The 12,341-nt window shown below is 42.1% G+C and overlaps 2 protein-coding genes across 2 annotated transcripts; both read left to right on the top strand.

Annotated features, from left to right (window-relative positions):
* The first annotated feature begins 1,658 nt into the window (after nucleotides 1–1,658).
* Nucleotides 1,659–2,321, top strand: LOC149144456 (uncharacterized). The gene has a single exon (XM_089452165.1). It carries the CDS (start codon nucleotides 1,659–1,661, stop codon nucleotides 2,319–2,321), a length of 663 nt encoding a protein of 220 aa, XP_089308291.1.
* A 757-nt stretch (nucleotides 2,322–3,078) lies between these two features.
* Nucleotides 3,079–3,957, top strand: LOC149144455 (uncharacterized). The gene has a single exon (XM_089452164.1). It carries the CDS (start codon nucleotides 3,079–3,081, stop codon nucleotides 3,955–3,957), a length of 879 nt encoding a protein of 292 aa, XP_089308290.1.
* The last annotated feature ends 8,384 nt before the right edge of the window (nucleotides 3,958–12,341 follow it).

Raw genomic sequence — 12,341 nt, 5'->3', positions numbered from 1 at the left:
AACTTAGTATTCATTGTGTAATTCTTCTAACATTGCATTTTCTCCCAATGGTTGTTATTAGTTAAAATTCATAAACTTTACATCCAACAGTCGTAAGGGCCAGGGTAGTAACTTATAGAAGTCGTAGAACACATCACTGAACAAAGTCCTCTTATATGTTTCAATACCTGCCAAAAAAGAAAATGACAATAATTAAGCTAGAAGATGGTACTTACAACATCCTTCTTGGATTGTTCCTGAGCTTCTTCTGTATGTGCCTCAATTTTCTTATAATATTATCTTTTTTTCCATCCAGACTCACCTAATTTAACCTACATTATGTAATGGCATAAATTAAAGCCATATTGTTTTCAGTGTTCTATTACCACATATGAACTTCCTTCATGAAGTCTTTATTTACAAACCTTTTCATTTTCTTTAATTCTTTAGAATTAAAGAGATATGACTTCTCACAAAGCATAATTTTCACCATAAAAGTTTAGTTTCTTTGCGTTTTCTTTTTAAAAACAGATAATAAGTGAGATAAAATTACAAGAAGTTCAAGTCCATTTAAAATTTTCATATTTTTTTAAACCGAGGTATCAATCGAATGAGTTCGAAAGAAAAAATGTTATATTCTTATACAAGTCATACTCATTGCCTCAATTTTGATTGGCTAAACAAAATTATTGACGATTTGAGTATGACCTTTCTAGCTTCATTAGTTACTTCATCTTCAACCTTCACAATTGTTGCAGCAATACTAGCATCATTTTCACTAACTCTTGTCATCCATGCAGGATGTTTATATGAAATTTATTCATATTGAGATAGATGAAATGAATATTCCATACATGCACCCTTAAATGTAGTGATCAAAACTACATATTCAAGCTTGACAATGGGTTAAAGCCTTGCTTCATTCCTTGTCTTTTCCTTTGAGCCCTTGCATGTCTCTGTCTGCATTTTCATTTGATAAAATTCAAATGGATCCATGTCTCTCTATCAGTATCTTAACACGGATTCCTATAGAAGGAATGCTACCATGAAAGAATAATATTTTGTAAGTTTTAACAAAGTATTTCCCTCGGTTCATCAAAATATGCCAAAAAATGTACAAAAATGAGGTAAAGAGTACTAAATATTTTTTAAGAAATCATTTCATATAGCATCTTATAGAAATATTTCACAAACCTTAATTTGAATAACATTTAGGGTTTGAGCATGTAAATTTATGAAGAAAATTTCCTTTGCACCACACCTCTACAACCTTAATAAACTGAAGGCAAGAGATTGCAATAACCAATATGTAATATCCCTGGCTTAACCTACCATAAAACTCTCATAAAATGAGGTTTATTGAATAATTAAATATTATTAATTCTTATATTGATATTACATGAAGAATATTCTTGTAATTCTTAATTATAAGAATATTACAAAGGTCGGCGGAGGCGGCTGGTTGGTAAATTCGGACTCGTAAAGACGGTGAGGTCTGGTGCTCAAACCTGAGTGAGGGCGTTGACTAGTCGCGAGGAGTGACTTGCCTGGGCCAAGCCCGCTCACCTTTAATACCTTAAGTCTGTTTTTTTTTTTTGAAGATCGTTGCTGCGCGCGCCCTACTCTTCCTCTGCTAGGTTATCCAGCCGCGCGGTTGCCTGGGCCTTCGACCTTCTGCCATGGCCCCTCCAGACGCTACACCGGAGGTGGCTGATGCTCAGCAAGCTTTCTCAGACCTGGTTAAATCTTTGCCTCCGCAGCGCCCTCGTCCAGCCGTTTCTAAGTTCGTCAAAAAGCTGGATGTGTTACAAGAAGTTAATCTTCCTCCAGCCCTTCCCCGCATGGCTGCCCTCTCTCTAGCAGAAAAAGGACTCATTGGTCAATTCACGGGCCTCTGGCCATCTCCAAAGACTATGCAGAGATGGGTTGAAAGAAACTGGTCCGATAAAATTCAAGGTAAAATATCCATTAGATTTTGTGGGAAGGGGTATTTTACCTTTCATTTCGAATCCAGAGAAGATAAGGACTTAATCTTCAAGAACGGGCCCTATTTTATGGATTCCAGAGGCCTGTATCTCAATAAATGGACCCCAGATTTTGACCCGGAACTGGATGTTCCCAGTGCTGTTCCAGTTTGGGTCTGGCTCCCTCATCTCCCTCTTCACTGCTGGGGAGACGAATCGGTTCGAGCAATCGGGAATGCAGTTGGCAGATTCATAGATCGCAGCGAACCAAAAGATAATATGCAAGCCTGTGCGCATATTTGTGTTGAAGTGGACTTAGGCAAAGGGCTTCCCGAAGCTATCAAACTCAAAGTGGACGACTGGAGCCATATTCAGTAGCTGGATTATGAACAGATCCCATTCAAATGTAAGGTATGTCATGAATACGGCCATTTTGCCAATCGCTGTACTAAACTTGCTGATGTTGAGAATGGCTCACAAGATGATCAGTGGGAAACAGTTAAAAAAAAAGTCGGCCCCCATGGCCAAAGCTCCTCCGGAAGCAGGCCCTTCAGTCCCCAATGCAGCTCGCCCTTCTTCTTCCTCCCCTTCCTTATCTGCCCTCCCCCCTCTCTCATCCCCCACCCCCTTCTTCATCCAATCCTTTCTCTGTTCTATCCCCTCCCGAAATCCCTCCCCCGGAATCCTCCTCCCCTCCTCTGATCCAAACTGATGCCACTGAATCCTCTCTTCCTTTGGTTATCACCTCTCAGACTTCCCTTGATCCTCCTCCTATTAGACAAACCAGGAGCTCCTCCAAAGATCATGGAGCTGCCAATGACTCCTTTAAAAAACCTGGGCCGGGTAGGAAATCTGCAAAGCAACATAGAGATGAGAATGCTCAGAAAGATATAGCAATGGGCATCCAGAACCCCATAGAATCTTATATTCTAGGGCAATACGACAAAGAGACAATCCACAAGGACCAAGGGGGGCGAGCACCTCCCCGTACCCCACATACTCAATGATGAAGTTTCTGTCTTGGAATAGTAGGGGACTAGGGCACCCCTCCAAAGTTGCAGCCCTAAGAGATCTTATTCATTGTGAGAAACCAAAAATTTTTTTGTTACAGGAAACAAAGCAAGGCCAGCAGGAAATGATTGGAATTATTGAACAGCAGAGGCAATACATGGGCAGCATCAGTGAATCAAGAGGAGCCTCCGGAGGAATCACAACTCTCTGGAATCACAGCACATGGAGTCACATATCAGAAACTGTCAATCAGCATTGGATCAAAACTGTTTTAGAAAACAAAGCAGATAAGCAAATATTAGTCATCTATAATATTTATGCTCCTAATCACTACAGAGACAAGGAGCATTGTTGGGATGAGCTCAAAGCCAGCATAGATGCAGAAGAAAGTGATAATATCATTTTAGGGGGTGACTTCAACCTTATTCTCCATTCCAATGAGAAACGAGGAGGTAGCTTCTCCCCTGATCCCTACAGAGCTCATTTAGAAAATATTATGCAAGATCATGACCTCATCGATGTAGCTCCAAAAAATCGAAGGTATACTTGGAGCAATCGTAGGTTAGGCAAAGGCAACATTATGGAAAGGCTTGACAGAATCCTAATCAATGTTACGCTTCTCTCCTCCTTCTCTGTGGGGTATGCCACCATCCTTCCTTTCTCAGCCTCTGACCACTATCCTATAACTCTTACTCTGGAAACCCACTGTTCTCTTGGACCCATTCCTTTTAAATACAGTTCCCTATGGAACTGCATTCCAGCAGTCAAAGAGGTCGTTCAAAACACATGGCGCCAGCATGTTGAAGGGTCCCCTGGTTTCATTTGGGAAACCAAGCTAAGAAAAACCAAGCAGGCTTTAAAGGAATGGGCAAAAATTTGCTATAAGGAGCCCGAGAAGATCAAAAAGGAGATCAAGAGCAAACTAGATTGCATTCAGAAAGTAATAGAAGATCACGGCCTTTCCCAGGAGACCCAAGCACAAGAAAGCGATCTTTATTTATAGCTATGTCGGGCAAACAGAGAAGAGGAACTTAAATGGAGGATAAAGTCGCGGCAGCTTTGGCTACAAGGAGGCGACAAGAATTCAGCCTTCTTTCATAAATATACCACCGCTCGAAAGATAAGGAATAATGTAAATTTTATTTTGGATGCTGAGGGCAATCGACAAAGCACACAAGATGCCATTCGAAAGGCAGCCACAGATCACTACAGAACTCTCCTAACCGAAACCAAGGAAGAGGAAGACTATTCAGATTTGCTACAATATCTTCCCAGCGGATCAGCAAGGAAATGAATGACAGTTTGAACAAGGAGATTGATGAGGAAGAAATAAGAAGAACAGTTTGGACCCTCCAACCTGATAAAGCTCCCGGCCCAGATGGCTTCCCCATCTGCTTCTATCGAGCTTATTGGGGAATTATAAAAAAAGATTTAACCAAAATGCTCAAATGGATCCAGCGCAAAGGTAAAATTGGAGGATTTACCAATGCCACTCACCTTGCTCTCATTCCCAAAGAAAATCGACCCTCATCCTTTGCTCGATTTCGGCCCATCTCCCTTTGCAACTCCTCTTATAAAATCCTGACCAAAATCCTTGCTTCCCGCCTTAAATCCCTCCTCCCTTCACTCATTTCTAAAAACCAAGGGGGATTCTTAGCCAATAGACAAATTTCTGATTCTATCCTCCTCGTCCAAGAAGCTATTCACTCGAGTCAATCTAGAAACGAGAAAGGGTTTATTCTTAAGCTTGATCTGGCTAATGCATTTGACAGAGTAAGGCACTCCTTTCTCCTGGCTGTTCTAAAAAAGATGGGGTTTGATTCGGTCTTTTTAAACCTCATCCAAGCTTGCATTTCTGGGCCTTGGATCTCCCCTCTTGTCAATGGCAGACCTGGAAATGCCTTTCAATCATCTCGAGGTCTAAGACAAGGTTGCCCTCTCTCACCTTATCTTTTTATTTTGATGGTTGAATCCTTTAGCAAAGCTTTGGATTTCAATCGGAGGGTTGGCCTCATCACAGGCATTAAATTTGGGAATGGGGTTAAGAATATAAATCACTCACAATTTGTTGATGACACTTTGCTAATCGGAGGAGCTTCCACCATAATAGCTCGGCGCTTCAAAGTTCTTTTAGATAAATATATGCAATACTCTGGTGGAATGGTTAATCAGTTGAAAAGTTGCATTTATGGATGGAATACCACAGCTCAAGTTCTTCACAATATTGCCAATACCTTTGGAGTTTCTTGCAATTATGATTGGACACATTTCACTTATTTGGGCATGCCAGTGAGTGCAGGCCCTTTAAAGGCAGAAGTTTGGGACACCGTAATTGACAAGATGAAAAGAAAAGTGCAGCAATGGGGTTCCATCTGGCTAAATCCAGTTGGTCGCCTCATCCTTTTAAAATCAGGTATTTCCTCTCTGCCCTTATACCAATTTACTCTCCTTCAAGCTCCAGCCTCTTTTCATCATAAAATGGAAGTCATCCTCCGCCAATTCCTCTGGCAAGGGGGGAAAATGACAAAAAGAAGTTCAATTTGGTTAATTGGAAGCAGGTCATACAGTCCCAAGACCGAGGAGGTCTTGGAATCAGATCTCCCAAATTCCTCAATCTAGCATTCGGAGGCAAAATTGCTTGGAGATTTATCACCGGCCTTTCTGCCTGGTGGAAAAGGGTGTTGGAAGTTAAATACTTAAACTTCCCAAGGCAGCATCTTCTCGACCATGACATTCCTAACAAAGATTGCTCCAAAATTTGGAGATTGTGCAAAAAAGTTATTCCCTTCATGGCTCAGAACACTTCTAAAGTCCCCAAGGGCGGCGCTCATATAAAAATTGGGTCTGATAAAATTATGGGCCAACAACCTATAAACAGTCATGATGGAGTCAACCCAATTCTCTCCTTTCTTGACAACATAGGCATTCAACACTTGGATTAGATTTCCCAGTGGGATCCCCAATCACATTTATGGTTAGGATGGTCCTTTCCAGTCATCCCCAATGATCTCAAGGCAAGCTTTTATGTTCTCCAAACTCATCTTCATAGCATAGCACCTATAAAAAAGAATGAATTAGATGGCTTTCACTGGGATCCATCTGGATCTAGTTATACTATCCAAGCTGCTCATCAACACATGTGCAACAGTAACCATCCCACACCCATCTAGACTCATTGGAAAACTGTTTGGAAATCTGAGGCTCTTCCTAAAATCAAATTTTTCCTCTGGACTCTTCTTAAGGGGAAAATCCTCACTGCAGAAAATTTTCAAAAGAGAGGCATTAGTGGACCTTCTCGCTACCCCAATTGTCAAGCTGCTGAAGAATCCATTCAACACATCTTCATTGCCTGTCCCTTTGCTACCACCTGCTGGAGAAATTTATCATGCACTGACTATATTCCTTGGAATACTCAGAATTCCATAGGAGAAGTTCTGCATCAATGGAAAAAGAATTATCCATGGCAGCACAAGAAGAATAACATAGTTAAAAGGGTCTGGGACACCCTTCCTTATACTATGTTGTGGAACATTTGGTTGGCTAGAAATCGCAAAGTTTTCAAAGACAAAGAATCGACCACAAGAAAACTTTGCAATAAGGCAAGGAGTCTCGCTCTAGAAGCCATCTCTATCAAAAATCAAAGTAATATTGATATCACTGATCTCAGTGTTGAAGAGCGGAATTTCATTGGTTACCTGCTGGACAAAAACAATAGTAACCAGAATGGCAACATCACCAGCAACAGGCACAACAACGCAAGCCATAATTGGAAAATAAGATTAAAGGAAGAAGAGTTTTCAACATGGCTTAAAAATTGCAACAGTTATTATCTTTTTTTTATGGTGCTTCAAAATCAAATCCCGGAATTGCAGGAGCAGGAGGAGTCATCTTCAATGCCAATGGGGATCGCATAGTCACTTATAACGATGTAACGATACGATGTAACGATACGATGTGGGCCGTCGATAGCGATATAACGATACGATGTGGGCCGTCGATCTGCGCGCGCGATCGACGGTCCACATTGCATCGCTGAGCGCGATCGCATTGCCCCTTTCGTAAGTCCTCCTTTGGTTTTTGCCAACAGCAATATAGCGATGCGATGTGGGCCGTCGATCCGCGCGCACGATCGATGGTCCGCATTGCATCGCTGATCGCAATCACTCAATGCATACTGTGTGCGCTAATTTGCCTCCGCCGATGCGATCTACCGATGTGATCTGCCGATTAGATCTGGATCGCTGATCGGCCAAATCTAACGGCTGCTGTGCAACCATTAATTAAGCCTGCGCTTGTGGGTTTTTTTCATGGTTTTGTAGTGTTTCCGCCTCTCGATAGTGTATTTCCGACCCTCCAAGGGCTTTCAGCTGTAATTATTTAGATCGGTGGATGACCCTTTGCCAAAAATTGGAGATTTCAACAGCATGAATGGATCCCTTGGCATGATTTTGAGTAGATTTGCAGACTTTGGGAGCGTTTTGGATCCATTTTTTATCCTTTTGTATAGCAGAGCTAACACTAGCTGCTTCTGGGGATGAGATCCTCCCTGTGAGGTCTCAAGAACTGCAGACCAATGCCTTCATACAGAACAAGCATAAAAAACATTGCCTAGTATTCCATTGGGCATGGAGTCTAATTAAGTCTACACTAAAACCTGTAAAAGAAAATACTTACAATCATTAAGGCCTGAGAGCCTTAAACAACATAAATATTCAAAAACTGGCCATCTGCGAGACCGTCAAAACTGTTTCCCTTCCTCTCGGCCAGTTTATCAAAGAGCTGAAAAACTGGATTTATTTGATCATCTACCTCAAACAGCTTAGGGCATTTGACCTTATCAGGTATAGATGATCTATACTTCACCCCCTCTCTGTATGCTCTCCTCCTTGGATGTTCTTCATGGGAGCCTTTGTACACCTGCTGGATAACAATGAATGCTGTGTACTTCTCTGTGTCTTCTACGGCCTGCACAATTAATATAAATGGTATACCATGGTATTCTTGTGTCGAGAACACAGAGACGCCATCTGCTCCTTCATTTTCCTTAGAACAGTCTGCATCCAAGGAGGAGTCCAAAACTATGCATCCTCTTCCTCTGTCATCTGGCAAGTTTCCTTTTCAATCTGTGTGGAGGCCACCTGAGCAGGCATCAGAATATCAAGACTGAGATGATCAGTATCAGCCTTGGGCTTTGAATCATGGCCTGCCTCAGTGCCCAGGAAGCAACTCTGAGGGATTGTCTCTCGAGCAGACAGAGAAACATAAGATGATGGGGAGTTTTCTCCTCCCTTTTTTATCACTGGGTTGGGGATAAAAGCAGGCCGGTCACTTTGCAGATCTACATAGTCATGGGAAGCTGGGTTGGCTTCGGGTTCAGGCTCTTCAAGGGTGGTGAGGTCTACTGCTGATAAGCTTGTTGTTCTGCAGGTACAACAAACTCACGAACAGTGCCTTTGGATAATGCTTCTTCATATGTAGCTCTTGTTAAGAAAGGGGCACTGCCCTTATCTTCCAAACCATGGACATCCTCCTCTTCTTCAGACTACTCTTCTTCCATGACTATATTTTGAACAAAGGTCTTCAGCCTTTGGTCTTCGTTTGCATCTATGTTTCTTTGCAAAATCTGCCACTGCTTTGTATCTTTGTTATCACCCCAAGAAACTCTCCTATAGTTGTATCTCAGAGATGCTCGGGAAAATTACAAACTCAACAAAAATGTTGGAAATGGGTGGATGAATGGAAAGAATGATGCATATTCAAGACAGATAACCACTTCTACTATGCTTAACTCCAGACATGGGTGAACACCCCCAGACTACAAGGCTTTAGACCACCAATTACTCACAGTTTGAGGATAAGGTGAACATGGAGAATACTGACCACACCAACAGATGCACAAGACCATGTGATGGCCGGCTGCAACCAGTAAAAAGGTCTGCAAATCTATTTCCTAATGCACAGACAGGATGACAGCTCTCTGGCACTAGGTAAACAGAAACCTGCATAGCACATTCAATGATACATACTAGATTCTAACACAGAGGTGGGATGACAGCCCCTCTAATGCTAAACATCAAGAGCACATGAAAAATACATAACAAGCACAACCTAGGACAGAGTAGAAATGGAAAGTGAGCAATTAACAGCAAAAGAAACTTATATTAGCTGAAAATGAAGACCAGACGTTGCAAGTATCAAAGTAGTTACAGTCTCCAGAAGTTGAACCTTACATCAAAACTACAACCATCAACCCTGATTACATCTGTTTTCTGAGTATATATAGAGTTTGTTTACAAAAATGTTCTGTTGTGCTATGCATGGAGGGGTCATAATGGACCACCAACCACTTTAACTGTTTAGCATGGGTCTTTGCTGCCATCTGACTGTGTCTGCAAATGGATTTGATCTTCTCGGACGCTCTGTTGTTCTTCTCGGGCAGGTGGAGTGTAATATGGATGGAATGCCATAACTGATAAATGCTTGATCTGCTCGAGGCACGTCCTCTTCCCCTCGGCCATTCTGTTTCTTGAAAGTGGTGGTTGAAGAATAACTGCGTGGAGTGGTGAACGCTGGCTGCCTTCGTCCTTTCGGGAATAGGAAATGACTATGTTGCGCTGTCTATGTCCCTTGATTACCTCTGTTGCGGGCAGCATCATGTTGTGCTGTCGCCAAGACTGCTCTGTCATTAATTCGACCTCTGCTCTAAGCAATTCTGAGAATTCCCGCTCATCACTGCTTCTTTTGGACTTTAAAAGTCCTCAAGCATGGTTAATTCTTTTATCGGGTCCGCTTTTCAGGTTGCTGTCACATATCACAGCCGACCGGTTCCCTTGCTTCCCCTTGTATTTGAAAATTCATGAAAAATGCTGGAAAACATGAAAAAGGCCTCCCTCCGGACTTCAAATATTTAAACAATTTCACTTCTGAAACCCATCGGGTCCGGGTCTTATCGCATCACGCACATATGCATACAAAGGTTGTGCCCCTTTGGTTTCCGCCGATAGCGATATAGCGATACGATGTGGGCCGTCGATCTGCGCGCGCGATCGACGGTCCACATTGCATTGCTAATCGCAATCGCATTGCCCCTTTCGTAAGTCCTCCTTTGGTTTTTGCCGACAGCGATATAGCGATGCGATGTGGGCCGTCGATTCGCGTGCGCGATCGACGATCCACATTGCATCGCTGATCGCAATGGCTCAATGATACTGTGTGCACCAATTTGCCTCTACCGATGCGATCCGCCGATAAGATCTGGACCGCTGATCAGCCAGATCTAACGGCTGCTGTGCAACCATTGATTAAGCCTGTGCCTGTGGGTTTTTTTCATGGTTTTGTAGTGTTTCCGCTTCCCGATATTTTATTGCTGACCCTCCAAGGGCTTTCCAGCTACAATTATTTCGATCAATGGATGACCCTTTGCCAAAAATTGGAGATTTCAACAGCATGAATGGATCCCTTGGTGTGATTTTGAGTAGATTTGCAGACTTTGGGAGCATTTTGGATCCATTTTTTATCCTTTTGTATAGCAGAGCTAATAGGTACAGCTACGATATTCGGTGATTCGGCTGTAGTCATCAGCCTAATGGCACATAACAGACAGTCTCCCAATGTTCTCCTTCAATAGACCATTAGCCGATGTCAAATTTTGGGCCAATCAATGAAAGAGGTGCGTTTCCTCCACATCCTCCGCACCCTCAACAAGGAAGCCGACTTCCATGCCAACAGAGCTTGTACCAAACCGTTGGGTAGCCTCCTTTGCAATGCAGTGGAAACCCAACACTATTTACCATGACAACAAATTATTTTGGTTACAATCAGACTTGCAGCAATCCTGGGATTTCTGACATTTGTGATGGGTCAAAGATTCATAAGATCCATGTTTCTGCCAAAATCTGCCTAGAGATCCGGCTTCTCCTAGAATATCTAACAAATCCACACGCCATCATTTGTTTAGTCGTCTTCTTTCCCTTCGCCCATCTCTTCATGCCTCGACCTCCTCTTTCTCATGACCTCCCGCACTTCTCCTCTGCTCCACCCTCTGTTCCTCTGTCGGGCCCTATGCGTTCCTCCCTCTTCTTATACCTCCCTTCTCCCTCCCTTTCTTGCATCCAGATATTCTCCATTCCTGTCGCCCTGAGTCATTGCTCTGCGTTCTCCTCCCTGCATTTTCCCCCTCCTCAATCTTGCGCTATAGTCTCTGAGCTGCCCCCCGATTCTCTGGCTCTTCTTCCTTGCTCTGTGTTTCTCCTTGTTCCTGCAGCGCGTTTCCAAGTGCATCGTCCTCCTTCAGCTCCCTGGTATTTGCAGCGCTCTAAGTATCTTTTTCCATTTGCAGCAATGGCAAGGAGCGAGGATTGCCTCCACTGCGCCGACCTTCAGGCCGAACTGGAGCAAATCCGTGCCCACCAAAAGGTCCTGGATGCCAAGATTGACCACCAAAACCGTCTCATCAATGAAAAATATGAAGCTGATATTAATCTGTTCCTTCACAGAATTTCTTCGCTGCATGAGCAGTTCAATCAGCTCTCCAACAGGTGCAGCCACGTAGAAGAATCCATTGAAATTCTGAAATATATGATGGAAAACAGAAATGCAGTTCACACAAGCTCGTCAAGCATCAAACAAGCCGATGTTGATAACAAGCCTGAAGAGTCTACAGCCAAGCAAATCAGCCACATCAACATAGACTGATCATGTTTTGTAAATGTTGTTTTCTGTTGTTCCAGTTTGTTAGGATCTACTCTTGTTTAGGTTTTTTCAAAAGTCCAAAAGGCAGGAACAAAGAGGAATTTTGTCCATCTTGTAACACTTCCTCTCTTTGCTTTCCAAGCTTAACATTTTGTACCACAGGAGTTCAGTCTCCTTTCTTCTTTTTCTGAAATATAATATAGCAACCGATTATGTCAAAAAAAAAAAAAGAATATTACAAGAATTAATTCTTAATTCTTTTATTTAGAAGAATTTATATTCTTCTATCTAAATAAATTATATTTCCAAGTTGGTATATTTTATGAGTTTTAGAAATAATGAGTAATAGTTTTAGAAAAGCTATGGATAAGTGATATTTTGTTCATAAGGAAAAAGAAAATCTACCTTGAAAAGAAAAGCATGAGAGATTTATGGATGATTTATTGAGTGATTGTAGAATTTAGAAAAATATGATTTATGGAGTGATTTTAGGATTTAGGAAAAATATGATTTATGGAGTGATTTATGGAATGCTTTTAGGATTTAGAAAAGCTATTGCATTTTCTCAATTCTACTTATTGTAAGCCTATGGGAAAATATGAAAACGAATGACAGAATACATGTAGAATGGAGCCAAGAGAGAAGAAGGAGGGATTCTAAGCATTCATTAAAAGATAAGTAACTATGCTATTTGAA

This window comes from Pinus tabuliformis, chromosome X, assembly GCF_031772625.1.
Source record: "Pinus tabuliformis cultivar Carrire ecotype Pingquan chromosome X, CPIR1, whole genome shotgun sequence".
Lineage (NCBI taxonomy): Eukaryota > Viridiplantae > Streptophyta > Pinopsida > Pinales > Pinaceae > Pinus > Pinus tabuliformis.
Note: the sequence above shows the minus strand (reverse complement) of the source record. Positions and strands in the feature narration are given on the sequence as shown.